We start from the raw sequence: 12,950 nt of genomic DNA on the forward strand, positions 1-12,950 counted from the left end.
CCACGGCGGAGCATCCGTTGCAGAAACCAGGCTTGGCTCTTCTTGTAAGGTTTATTTTTAATGGTGGTTAAAATACACATACATAACATAAAACTTGCCTTTCTGATCACTTTTAAGTGTCAAATTCAGTGGCATCGATTACATTCACAATGTGCAACCATCCCCACCAACCATCTCCAGAACTTTTTCACTTTTCCAAATCGAAACTCTGTCCTCATGAAACACTAACTGCCCCGCACCTGAGGTTCGCCATTCTCTCATAAGTTTTTCTTTTCTTTTCCTTTTTAAAAAAGATTTTATTTATTTATTTATTTATTCATTCATTCATTTGCCACAGAGAGAACTCAAGCAGGGGGAGTGGGAGAGGGAGAAGCAGACTTCCCGCTGAGCCCAATGCCGGGCTCGATCTCAGGACCCCCGGATCATGACTTGAGCCAAAGGCAGACGCCTAACGACTGAGCGCCCCGCAGGCGCCCCTGTAAGTTTCTTGAGATCAGAGATGTTGCACTTTGTGGTTGTTGTGTCTCAAGTCCCTAGACCAGTGGTTCTCACCGTAGGGCAGGGATTCTGCTCCTAAGGGACATTTGGTGGTGTCTGGGAACATTTTTGGCTATCATGACTTGGGGGATGGAGACGATGCTGGCGTTGGGTGGGTACAGACCAGAGATGCTGCTCCACATCCCACGATGCACACGACAGGCCCCCCACAACGGAGAATTCTCTGGCTCCACATATCAACAGGATGGGTTGAGAATCCCTGTGCTAGAGAAACACGTGAATCATAGTCTGTTCTCACTGAACGAGGTTGAGGCAATGAAATTGCTGAAGCTCCTTGACTGTCCTTTTCCTGACTTGCAAAGGGGATTAATACAAGGACATTCACGCCCCATTATTAGTTGCTTCTGTATTTGTAAATCTGCCTACTGCCTGAAATTAATCTGTCACGTTTGTAACCTCCAAATCAATATTCCCGGTGTTTTCAGGGTCATTGCACACAACGCAGAGTGGTGAAAACTTCAAGTGCTGGCCATACATGTTCCCAGCTGGGCTTGAACAAAGCACCATTTTGCCAACTTATTCCAGCCCAGGTTGTAAATGGCCCCTTTCGGGATCCATTTATTACCACGATTTTTGCATTTTTGCCCTTTAGTTGGTGGTTTTGCTATTTCCAGTGGCCCCCGCATGCAGTGCTGTCTGGTGTTTCTGAGCATAAGAAGGCCGGGGTGCAGCTTACAGAGAAAATATATGTGTTAGTTACACTTTATTCAGGCATGAATTATACTGCTGTTGGCTGTTAACGAATCGACCATGTGTATTAAATAAGGTGTCTTTAGACAGAAGCATATAGAGCACCAGATTATGTGTTGATGAGTTGATGAAAATATTGTGACCAGAGACTCGCAGGAACCTACCCCAGGCTTTCCCCCAGGGGCCATACTTCAGCATTCATTCTCACTGGGTTTGCTGCAACTTTATAAGACAGAGCTGCTGCCAATAATGAGAATGAACTGTATCTACTTCTAAGGGCTACTGTAAGGACCAGATAAGATCGTGCATGCAGAGCATTTAACACTTTTAATAAATAACATGGTAGGGGGGAGGGAGGGAAAGATATTTTGTAATCCAGAGAAAACACTGAAACAGACTTGCTTTTGTATAAAGCATGTAGCCGTCCTTCGCTCCTCAGAGCTGCAGGGATTTGGAGGGACGCCCTGTGTAATTACCACTCTGAACTCTAGCCAGGGCATGGTGGGACAGTGGCGCTTGCCAGACCCACTCGATTGTTCCTGGTGACCACACACGGTCATGAAGACTCAGGTGGAAGAATGCCATCCACTAAACCACCCATACGGCTTTCCTTGGTACCCTGGGCTTGCCATGGTTTCTGTCCAAGAATTAACTAGCCCTGTGCCCGCTTCATATCAAGGAGGAAAGGAATACCACTCCTCCACAGTCGGTACATGTACTGTTTCTTTTTTTAAATTAGTTTTTAAAAATTGGAAGTAATTATAAATTCACATGCACTAAGAAATAACAGAGATCCTGTGTACCCTGTCCCCCCATCTACTCAATGGTAAAGTCTTACACAATTATAGCACAGCCTCACCCTTGCTTTCCATACCTGGAAGCCAGATGTCCTCAGCACGAGGTCCCTCACGTAGCCCTTGTAAGGCGCTTCCACTCCCCATTCTCTCCTCCCCTACCAATCACAAATATGGTCTCCATTTCTGTAATTTTCACGTTTCAAGACTTTTATGTAAATGGAATCACGAGAGTATGTAAAGCGCATAACCTTGTTGCACCGGCCTTTCCGCATAATTCTCCAGGGCTTCATACAAGCTGTGTGCGTCCGGAGTGGACTCCTTTTTCTTGCTAAGTAGCCGTCTCTTTATCTGAAATGTGCAGAACAGGTGAGCCCGTGCAGACGAAAAGTAACTAGTGGCTGCCGGGGGCTGGGAGACTGAAGGCTGATGCAGACGGTTTCTACTCCGGGTGATGCACATGCTCTGGAGTCACGCCGTGGCGATGGGCGTGCAACTGTGCCCAGGGACTGAGACCACTGAGCCGCACACTTCCGAGCCCAGAGTGCGAACCGTTGCACTGACCCGCGCACCGCAGGTGGGTGAACCGCACGGCCCGCGAACGCCGTCTCGGTCAAGAACGAACTCTCCATGTGACTCACACTTGGCTGTGGTTTCTCCGCCTGCCACGGGAGCCGGGGCGTTCTCTGTAGGGCGTCCCGGGCCCCCACCCACTCCTGCCAGGACCCACAAAGGCGCCTAGACCCTGCCCGCCCAGTGGCAAACCACTGCCCCGCACGACCACTAATTTAGGGCCAGCAAGTTTTAGGTGCTGAGTGGGCTCTTAGAGGGTGCCCAAGGGACAAGCAGGGAGTAGCCGCATCAGGAGGGCCACCTGCACCCAGCAAGAGCGGTCAGCGCAACCCCCAACCTACCCAAGTAGGACACACACCAGAAGGATCTCCGCCTCCAGCTCCAGCGGTTGAAGGCTGGGCGGGGCTCCGTGAAGGGGCGGGGCTCGAGGCCGACACCCCGGATGTTGAGCGGCCGGAGGGAAAGAGGGACTACAGGAAGGGGCGGGGATTGAGGCGGGGGCGGGGCTCGAGGCCGAGTCGGCCGGCAGATGTGCAGTGGGAAGCGAGAGGGCCCGAGCTTCGCGCGGGGTGGGCGGGGCCTGGGGCGCGTGGCGGGGCGCGAGCGGCACGCGGCGCGGGGGCGGGGCGCAGGGACGTCACCGCTGGCGGCCCCGCCCCTTCGCGCCTCGGGGCCGCGCGCGCTCTGTGGAGACGCCAAGATGGCGACAAGCGACTGCTCCGGCTTCGCGTGGGGCGCCGGCCCACAGTACAGGTAACGGCCTCCGCGCCGCCGCGCCGCCGGCCCGACGCGGGCCCACTCCGGCCCCGGGGAAGCCGCGGGCCGGCGTGTTGGCCGGAACCAGGCGGGACACCGGCTGGGAGGCCTGCGCCAGCCAAGATGGCCGCGCAGCCGGGAGGCCGCGGCTCGGACTGTGTGTGGGCGGGTGAGCTGGCCGGGCGGGGGGTCCGTAGCGGAGGGGCGCTCGGGGCTGAGGGGAGGGCAGCGGCCCCCGAGGCGGGCACACCAGCCCGAGCCGGGGGCGGGGGGACGCTAGGCCGCAGGGTGGCCGCGGAGGGGCCGAGCTGGCGGGGTGGAGAGACCGGGGCCGCGGGGCGTGCGGGGCGGTTCCGGAGGGCACCGGACTGCGCAGCGCGTGGAGCGGAGGCCGAGGCGGCGGAGCGGGGGAGTGGGCGGGGACTTGATCCTTATTTGGAGGACAGACAGGCCCGGGCGGGGACCTGGCAGGGCGGGGGGAGGTGGGGTCGGGGGTACTGACCCCTGACGGCGGCGGGTTGGCGCAGGAACTCAGGGACGTTGGCGAGGGGGATGAGGCTTGATGGGGGTCAGGCGGGGACTTGGTGGGGGGGGGGGGTTCCAGACTCGCCGTTGCGGGGGGAGAGTCCTGGCACCCTATAGGAGGGTGGTGGGCCCTAGAGGCTTCCCGGGGAGGGCGATGGGGGCAGAGATAGGAAGCCGCCGAGGGAAGGAGGGATCTCTGGGTCGAAGCACGTGGGGTGTGCTGTACCCCCAATGTACAGATACCCCCACGCTGTTCCCAGGGCCTGTCCTCGGAGCATCTCTGCCATCTCCGTCCTTCAGCCCGACACTCAAGAGCAAGTCCGGGGCAGGGCTGCAGGGCCGGCGTCCGGGGCGGGGCGGGGCGGGGGTGGGGTGGGGCGGGGAGCGCCACCCTGACCCCGTCCTTCTCCAGCTGTAGCCGGGCTGAACCTCACAGGCCGCGAGGATGCGAGGATGCAGACTGCCCATTGCACCGCCGAGACACGAGTGTGGACCGCCCTAGGCACCTCTGCTGCACGTTTCGATTTCAGCTCGCAGAAGACAGATGCGTGGACAGTTAGGGCCGAGCTCTCAGCCCCGGGGGGTGTGATCTGCGTGTTCTTTCCTCCGGGGTCGCAAGGGGACAGAGCAGGGCTTGGGAAGGAGGGCTGTGGACGGGAGGAGGGCTCCTCGTGTTTTCTGCACTTGGAGTGGCTTCCGAGGTGGGGTGTTCGGCTAGTCATGGATTTTCAGAGGGGGCCTGCCCTTTCAGCCACACAGTGTTTTTATTTAGCCTTCTTTGTTGGCCCTCGGGGTTACTCTGCTGCTGGTGCTTGATTGCAGCGGGAGGCTGAGAACCGTGCTCTCTTGGGAGGGCTTTACCTTCTGTCCGCTGGCAAGTGCGTCTTTCTTTTCTTCGTTTTTCTTTCCCGGTGCATTCTTCAGTCCCCAGTGGGAAGTCACTTGGATGTCACTGATTAAGAGTGCCTTCCCGGGGAGGGGTGCCCGGGGGGCTCAGTCAGTCAAGTGTCAGACTTTTCAGTGTGTTCTCAGGTCATTCTCCCAGGGGCCTGGAGTTGCCCCTCGAGTGGGGGCCGCACTCAGCGCAGGATCTGCTTGTTCCTCTTCCTCCCCCTCGGCTCCTACCCCTGCTCCTGCTCTCTCTCTCAGATAAATAAATTAAATCTTTTTTTTTTTTTTTTTTTAAATGATCTTCCGGAGGAGGAATGGCGTACTTGCACTCTGGAGTAGATCATTCCTGGGCTTCAGCAGGTGCATCGGTCCGTTATTTGCAGTAATTACGTACGCACTTCAGCCTCGCTGCTGTCTGTGTGCTGATGTCGGGTGACACCGCGTACTGACGTGGATCGAAGGACGTGGAACTACCCTGAATGAAGTGCCAGACTGGTCTGTGCTTTGGGAGGGCGCCTGGGTGGCTCAGCGGGTTAAACCTCTGCCTTCTGCTCAGGTCATGATCTCAGGGTCCTGGGATGGAGCCCCACACTGGGCTCTTCACTCGGCGGGGGGTCTGCTTCCTTCCTCTCTCTCTGCCTGCCTCTGCCTACTTGTGATCTCTGTCAAATAAATAAAATCTTAAAAAAAAAAAAAAGAAAAGAAAGAAATGAGTAGCGGTGCCCAGCTGGCTCAGTCAGAAGATGGGACTCTTGATCTCAGGGTCATACGTTCAAGCCCCACGTTGGTTGTAAAGACTACTTAAAAAAATAAAATATTAAAAAAATAAAGTAAATTTAGGGAAAACTGAAACATAGGTATCATAGTAAAATAAGTAATAGTCTCACAAAACCTTGAAAAGAGATCCTCTGCATTATCTGAATGACTTTAAGTAGACATTTTCTTCTGGGGTAAGTGACTTTGCTTGGAACCTTCAGCTGCCTTTAGGGTGTATTCTTATATAATGTGCCATGGGAAGACTAATTAGATGACAGATTTTGGGACTACATGCCAACTTTTTGGTAGCATTTGAATAATAGTATTTACAAAGCCTGTTTCAGAAATTGTCAAAGTGAAGACAACAGTTTTTTTCTTAGAGGAATTTTGAGTAGGTTTTCTTGGCTTTTTTTTTTTTTTTTTTTTTTAAAGATTTTATTTGACAGAGATCACAAGTAGGCAGAGAGAGAGGAGGAAGCAGGCTCCCCAGCAAGCAGAGAGCCCGATGTGGGGCTCGATCCCAGGACTCTGAGACCATGACCTGAGCCAAAGGCAGAGGCTTTGACCTACTGAGCCATCCAGGCGCCCCGTTTCTCTTGGCTATCTTGGCTTTTAAACTTTTTTTTTTTTTTTTTAAATTCCATTTATTTAGAGAGAGAGGGAGAGACCACAAGTAGTGGGAGCAGCAGGCAGATCGAGAAGCGGGCACCCTGCTGAGCAAGGAGCCGGATGGGGGACTCGATCCCAGGATCACCACCTGAGCTGAAGGCAGACCCCCAACCGACTGGCGCCCCTTGGCTTTTAAACTTGATAACCACAGCCTCGGATAGGAATAATTCCTTATATCATTGTCCTCTGTTAGTGTGGGGTTCTGAACTTTTTGAATTGTTGGTCAGAATTGGATGCACATTCACTCTTGAAGGTATAAGCAAAGTTTATGATTACTTATTGGTATGATGAGTCGCAATTATTGTATATTATGTGGTCTTTTAATTAAATCTCCTTGGGCTTTTTCAGAAGTAGAGTTAGTGCTGCAGATATCCAGAATGAGGGATTAATCCCATGAGAAAAATTGAATTGGGCAGCGCTTCTCATGAGTCCCAAGTGCAGTTTTCAGTGTGAGCAGCTGGGGAACTCCAGCACGGTTCTGTATGTGTTTAAATCACTTAGGTGATGGAAGCATCTAGAACTCGGAGCTGTATGTTGGAGTGTGGAACAGGACAGTCTGGCCTCCGTGTTCCATTTCCTTCCCTCTTGGTTCAGCAGTTCTGTGAGGGTTCACGTGCACGGGACATCTGGCTGCTTCTGCCTTCGCGCTCTGGTGAAGTCTGAGTGAGGCAGCGGCTGGCTTTGGGGTAATGCTTGATTTCCCGTCAGGTGAAGCTCTCTTCTAATAAGCTTTTGAGACGCGCTCTCTCGCTCTCTCTTTTTAAAGATTCATTTACTAGAGGAGGGGGGGGACACAGGGAGAGGGAAGAGAGAATGGCCAGTGGACTCCCCGTGGAGCATGGTACACAACGCTGGGCTCTGTCTCAGGACCAGTGAGTTCATGACCTGAGCCGAAACAGCAAGTGGGAACTCTTAACTGACTGTGCCAGCCAGGCGCCGTGCCAGCCAGACGCCCCTCCAGCGGCTCCTTTCTCATTGGAACGTTATTGGTTGAACCGAGCGTTGGTAACTGGACGTCTGTCGTACTTGCTCATGAGAGCCTCACATTGGCTGTCGAGTCCTGCCTCCCTCTGTCGACACAAGAGTTACATGTGTTAGACCAGGTGACAGTGGGGGTTTCTCTACCTCTGAAAGCAGTAGGAGAGGGCTGGAACCACACATGACCCCGCACCAGTCCCCAAACATTGGCTTTCATCCTCTGGATTCACAGCAGTAGACGGGCGTGGCCTTCGTCGCCCTGGTTGGAAATTCTTTGGCTTGCACTGCTTCTGGGGGGTGCACACAGAATGCTTTCTCTTTGGCTTAGCCGGCATAATGTCATCAAGACAGCATTTTGAAGCATCTGCCTGACAGGCTAACCTTGTGGCCACCCTCCATGTGGCGACCACGGTCCTTTGCAGAAAGATGCAAGAGTTGCCAAGCCCAGAATCCGGCTCACCCTCGAGGCTCAGGAAACGCCGTCACCAGCTTCGGGAATCCCTGCCTCGGAACGTGGCACCGCCCAGTGGCTCTGCCTTGAGCCAGGCTGGCCCCGATTGAGAGCTGGAGGCTCTTGACTACAGTTTAAAGGAGGTTGCAGATGGGGCTGGGGAGTGGAAGTCTCTGTCATCTTCTCAAGACCCAAGGTTTAGTTTATCAAACCCCTTTCCAGTACATTGGAATGTTTTCTGTGGGTTTCTGAATCTGAAATGAGCATTTCTCATGGAGAAGGTAGTAAGACTTTCATAATTTACTTATTGTCATTTTTAAAAGATTGTATTTATTAATTTAACAGAGAGGGAGAACCAGAGAGTGCAAGTAGGGGGAAAGGCAGAGGGAGCGGAAGAAGCAGGCTCCCCACTGAGCAGGGAGCCTGATGCGGGGCTTGATCTCAGGATCCTGGGAACATGACCTGAGCCGAAGGCAGAGGCTTTAACCCACTGAGCCACCAGGCGCCCCTTAAATAAATAAACTTAAAAAAAAATAAAACAGGGCGCCTGGGTGGCTCAGTGGTTAAGCCGCTGCCTTCGGCTCGGGTCATGATCTCAGGGTCCTGGGATCGAGTCCCGCATCGGGCTCTCTGCTCAGCAGGGAGCCTGCTTCCTCCTCTCTCTCTCTGCCTGCCTCTCTACCTACTTGTGATTTCTCTCTGTCAAATAAATAAATAAAATCTTTAAAAAAAAAAAAAAATAAAAATAAAACGTTTTTTAAAATCTGAATTGTTATGAGTATGAGTGTATGTGAAATGTATATTTTGAAAATAAAAAGCTCGTGAACCGAAGTGTCAAATGAGACCATCACTGGCTGTTCATGTGAGCGCGTAGCCATGAGCTCACACGATCTTACCGACAGATTTAGGCGCGTCCTTTCCCGATGAATGTCTCCAGCGACCACAGCAGCAGTGGGCAACAGATCCCCGCACGCCGTCTGAACTCCGAGTGTTCCTCAGCCCTGTGAATCGTCGCACGCGCCTGGAGAACTGCGCAGAGGTCAGGGTGCGCCGCAGCGCAGGGGACCCTTGACGAGAGAGTTCCAGCTGTGGGGTGCTCAGTGGGAGCGACAGTCGGGCTTAGCTTGTGCCACGGGGGCAGTGCTAGGACAAGGGCAGGTCCACGAATAGGTGAAGAGCTTCGTTCTAGGAAGGATCCGGGAGATCAATGATACCGAGTGAGGTTTCTCACCTGCTGTGATTGCGGGAAAATAATTTTTTCCCCTCAGACACTGAATGTGTTTGGGTGTGTGTGTGTGTGTGTGTGTGTGTGTGTTTTTCTGCCGAGTGTGAGCCGCTGGCAGCGGTATGCAGCGGAGCTCTCTGAACGCATCATTACCTGCTGTAGGTAGCTCAGACAGACCCTTCGGAAGTGAGGGCCACGTCCCGGGTCCACGTGTCCTTTCATGGTGAGCCTGCGGGGACAAGCGACAGCACGTCACTCAGGAGAGCCCTGGTCGGAACCGGCCCTGCTCTGCCCAGTCCCTTCCGTCTCCAGCCCTCGCTGGCCCGGTCTGTCAGGTGACCGAGCGAAGCGGTGTCAGCGGGTCTTGCCAACCTTGCATTCTAAAATCTGATCTAGACGATGCGCTCCCTGACACCCTGCCTCCCTGAAACAAACACTTAGACCAAGAACCCTCACTGTTGGGACGGCGGCCCTCAGCCCTGCAGCGCGGCGGCGCGGCCTCCCTCTGAGCAGCAGCGTCCGGCTCTGTTAGCGCAGGGCTGCGGCGGCCGGCGAGCCGGCAGTGCGCACCGAGAGCCGGTTTGGGGCTTTTCATTCCTGTTCCCGCCCGTCACCGTGGAAGTCGGCAGCCTGCCCACCGTGTTTGAGTCTCACACCTGCCTCCGTCAGCCCGGGCGGTCGGCTCGTTGCTCGCTTCATTCGCTATAGCTTGCCGGCATTTAAAAATCGGGAGACTTTGCGGGGCCTGGCTGGCTCAGGTGGAGGAGCGTGTGACTCGATTTGGGGGTCATGAGTTCGAGCCCCATGTTGGGTGTAGAAATTACTTAAAAAAATTAATAGGGGTGCCTGGGTGGCTGAGTCGGTTAAGTGTCTGCCTTCGGCTGAGACCACAATGAGCCCCATGTCGGGTCCCTGCTCTGCGGGACGGCTGCTGCCCCCTCGGGCTGCCGCTCCCCCGCTCCTGCACGCACGTGCTCTCTCTCCGACGAACCCATAAATAAAATAAAGTAAAATAAAAAATGGGAGAGTTCAGACAGCGTGCGGGGAATCTGATACCCACACTCAGCGGAAAAACCCCGATTTCCAGTCTTGCATAAGGTCGGGAGACCTGGCAGCCCCGGTTGGTGCGGGCTGCTGGGCCGCGAGAGCTCCTGCCGAATTGTCCTGCCGTCTCAAGAGAAGACTTCGCGGGCTGCAGGCCAGTACACCGCGGGCAAGGAAGAGGGAGGGGCTTGCTCAAGGCCCCAGTGAGCGGAGCAGGACTGAAGCCATCCCGTTGGCCCGTGGCTCTCCCGCTGGTTCCCAGGCTTGAGACGTCTGTGACGCCAGCTCCGTGCTCCCGCACAGCCCTCTCGTGCTTCGGCTCTCTCCTCTGCCATCTTGCTCGAAAGGAATGTCTCCCTTGAGCCTGCGGGATTTGAAGCCCGGGAGGTGCCTGAGTGCGGACGCGGGAAGGTCCGTGCCGCCGCGGGCAGGAAGAATCCATCATTTTCCCGAGAGAAATGCCGCGTCGCACGGGGCCAGCGTAAACCTGCCGTGTAACCTCGGCGACTGCTTTTTGGCACCCGCTGTTCCAGCAGGGATTCTGAACCCGGGGCCTGCGAAGCCAGGGTGAGTGCAGGCGAAACTGCCGTTTCCAAGGAGTCGGAGGGAAGGAAGTCTCAGCTTCCGCCTGATTGGAAACTGAGAGAAGGCGAGGTGACCAGTGACCTCCCATCAAGGGGAGCCTGAGCTGGGCGGGGTGGTCTCCCTCTGGACGTGTGGCAGCGATCCTGGGAAGGAGAAGCTGCCTCTCCTGGCCTGGGCTGCTTTTCTCCCAAACGCAAGGCTCGATCCCCCACTCCAAACCTTGGTGTCCTCGCCTATTTTCGCAGGTCTGAGTGTCTCAGTGGCACATTTGACACGGGGGCAGGTCACTCTGGGGTGGGCCCCATGGGGGGTGGAGCAGCATCTGTGGCTGCTGACCCGGCGCCAGCAGCACCCCAGTCGTGACAACCACAGATGTCCCAGCGTCACCCAGTGTTCGCTAGGGGCAAAGTCACCCCGGGTGAGAATCCCTATGCCAGATTTCCTAGGTTTTGGCAACTGTATGGGCCGTGCCTGTGGGAGGTCTTTGCCACGAGCTGTGTTTTGGCTGGGTCAACTCCTAAAACCTCAGTGTGGCAGGTCAGTTGCCAACATGTCCCTGTTCTTCATTCCTTATGTCCTCACCGTTTGTGCTGTGACCTTGCAGCCTTTCCCATCTGGAAGTGACATCTGTTTCCTTGGCCCTTGAGTCTGGGCTTCCTTGTGCCGTGTCTTGCCAGCAGACTACCGTGGAAGTGATGCCGCCGTAGACTGCAGTCGGGCCCCCCAGAATTTCTAACCTAGTCCTGCAGATGATGGTAGCGGAAGGTGGGGCTTCTGGGAGGGGCTTAGGTTATGAGGGTGCAGCCCTCATGAAATGGAGGAGTCCCCTTATGAGAGAGGCCCCCCCCACGCAACAGAGCTCTGTCACCCTGTCCTCCACCCAGTCCCTCACCAGACACGGCGCCTGCCGGCACCTTGAGCTTGGACTTGCAGCCTCTAGAGCCTTTGGGAACACTGCCGCATGAAGGCTCTCAGGCTGGCCGTGGAGGAGGAGATGCCACAGGGAGGTGGCCGGAGTGTCTGTCTGCTCACCAGCTGCTCTCCAGCCGCCGAGTGCAGACGCAGTGCAGCCCCGCCTGCAGGATCTTGAGGGAACCGACTGACGAGTGCTGCTTTAACCAGGAATCTGCAAACCTCTTCAGTAAATACTTGCAGCTTTTTGTGTATCCTGTAGTTGGGGGCAGCTTGTCAACGGTAGGAACATACCCCCCACAGTGCCGAGGGTGCTGGTGGAGGGGGCTGGGTCCTGGTGAGAGCCCCCTGGCGGGTTGTGGACTGAGGGTTGTGGACTGACCGCCTCCCCGCTGTGTCCTTGCACGGAGGAGGGGGAGGGGAGCAATCCCCTCTTGACTCAGGGGCGCTCCTGAAGGCTCTGACCTCCTGACGTCATCTAATCCTAATCCCTCCCAGAGGTTCTGCCTCCTAACACGGTCGCACTGAGCGGTAAGGCTTCAACGTTGGATTCTGGGAGACGCAGACGTTGGGCCATATGGCGTCTGAGCTCCCCCAGGCTAGGGCTGCCACTAGGGCAAAGTCAGCCGGGAACGGTACCCAAACAAGTGGGCGTGGCTGTGTGCCGCGAAGCCTTCATTTTTGACTCTGATCTGTGAATGTCAAATGATTTTCATGTGTCACGAATTAGTTCTTTAATTTTCTCCAGCCATTTGAAAATGGGAAAACCATTTTTTTGCCGTGGGCCTTACAAAAGCAGGCAGTGGGCAGATGTGGCTGTCCCTTGCCAAACCCTGCTTAAAATCCCCCATCTCTCCCTTTTCCTCCCCACCTGGGCACTGCTGTGCCAAGTCTCTCTTGAGAGCGGGTGTGAGATGCACAGCACATGCCCTCCCCGAGTCCGAGGGGCATCCCACGCTCCATGTCCTCCTGGAGCTCCCTTAGCGGACTACCGTCCCAGACCATAAACACCAGCAGGTGCTTTCGTGGTGTCCCGAGCTGCCGGTCAGGATGCGGTGGGTCTCACGGTCCCTTTCTGGGCCGCCACCACTTTGATCGTTGTTCATCACACGTTGACTCCCCTCGACTGCCCTGCAAAGCCCTATCTTAAGTGTTTGGAGAGCCCTGAGGAGGAACGAAGAGATGTGACGGTGAGGAGAAGCCCTTCCCCACCTCCCAGGGCCAGAAGAGGCCTTGCAGTGAAGGGCACCTGGGATTATGGTGGCTGGGGCTGGGTTGTGGCGCCCCCAGCCCCGAGAGAAGGGCTGGTGTGGACATTGACATGGGAGCAAAGCACAGGGGCTGACCAGGAAATGGTGCCGTGTCCTGAGGGACAGAGGATTCGGGGGGTGGCAGGAGGCTAGGCGGTGGGTCGCGGCTCTCAGATGTAAGGCAGAAGCTGGGGTTTATGCAGTAAGCAATGGGGAGTCGCCAAGATACCTGCTCATAAGACTTGTCCTGTTTTAGGATGCTAAGGAGGGCTGAATTGTGCCCCCCCAGCCCC

The 12,950-nt window shown here is 55.4% G+C and overlaps 1 protein-coding gene and 2 long non-coding RNA genes across 6 annotated transcripts in view; 1 reads left to right on the forward strand and 2 right to left on the reverse strand.

Annotated features, from left to right (window-relative positions):
* Positions 1 to 305: 305 nt before the first annotated feature.
* Positions 306 to 3,043, reverse strand: LOC309844126. Of its 3 annotated transcripts, none has more exons than XR_014300507.1 (3): positions 2,957 to 3,043; positions 2,123 to 2,393; positions 306 to 762 (listed from the first exon to the last, which is right to left on the reverse strand). It is a non-coding gene; the product is annotated as an uncharacterized lncRNA (long non-coding RNA). The 3 variants fall into 3 exon arrangements; XR_014300508.1 differs by having other exon boundaries at positions 2,123 to 2,704; positions 2,957 to 3,036; XR_014300509.1 differs by having other exon boundaries at positions 2,123 to 2,704; positions 2,974 to 3,014.
* Positions 3,044 to 3,266: 223 nt separating this feature from the next.
* Positions 3,267 to 12,950, forward strand: part of ZFR2 (zinc finger RNA binding protein 2) — a 36,449-nt gene continuing 26,765 nt past the window's right edge. For both annotated transcript variants that reach the window (XM_082718841.1, XM_082718840.1), the window contains exons 1-3: positions 3,267 to 3,368; positions 4,309 to 4,451; positions 4,719 to 4,774. In XM_082718841.1, the coding sequence (XP_082574967.1) occupies positions 4,350 to 4,451; positions 4,719 to 4,774 (158 nt within the window). In that variant the 5' untranslated portion in view covers positions 3,267 to 3,368; positions 4,309 to 4,349. The remainder of the gene's footprint in view (positions 3,369 to 4,308; positions 4,452 to 4,718; positions 4,775 to 12,950) is intronic.
* LOC309857555 lies at positions 7,868 to 8,537 on the reverse strand. The gene is made up of 2 exons (XR_014307767.1): positions 8,394 to 8,537; positions 7,868 to 8,188 (listed from the first exon to the last, which is right to left on the reverse strand). It is a non-coding gene; the product is annotated as an uncharacterized lncRNA (long non-coding RNA).

Source organism: Mustela nivalis (assembly GCF_964662115.1).
Source record: "Mustela nivalis genome assembly, chromosome: 1".
NCBI classification, from domain to species: Eukaryota; Metazoa; Chordata; class Mammalia; order Carnivora; family Mustelidae; genus Mustela; species Mustela nivalis.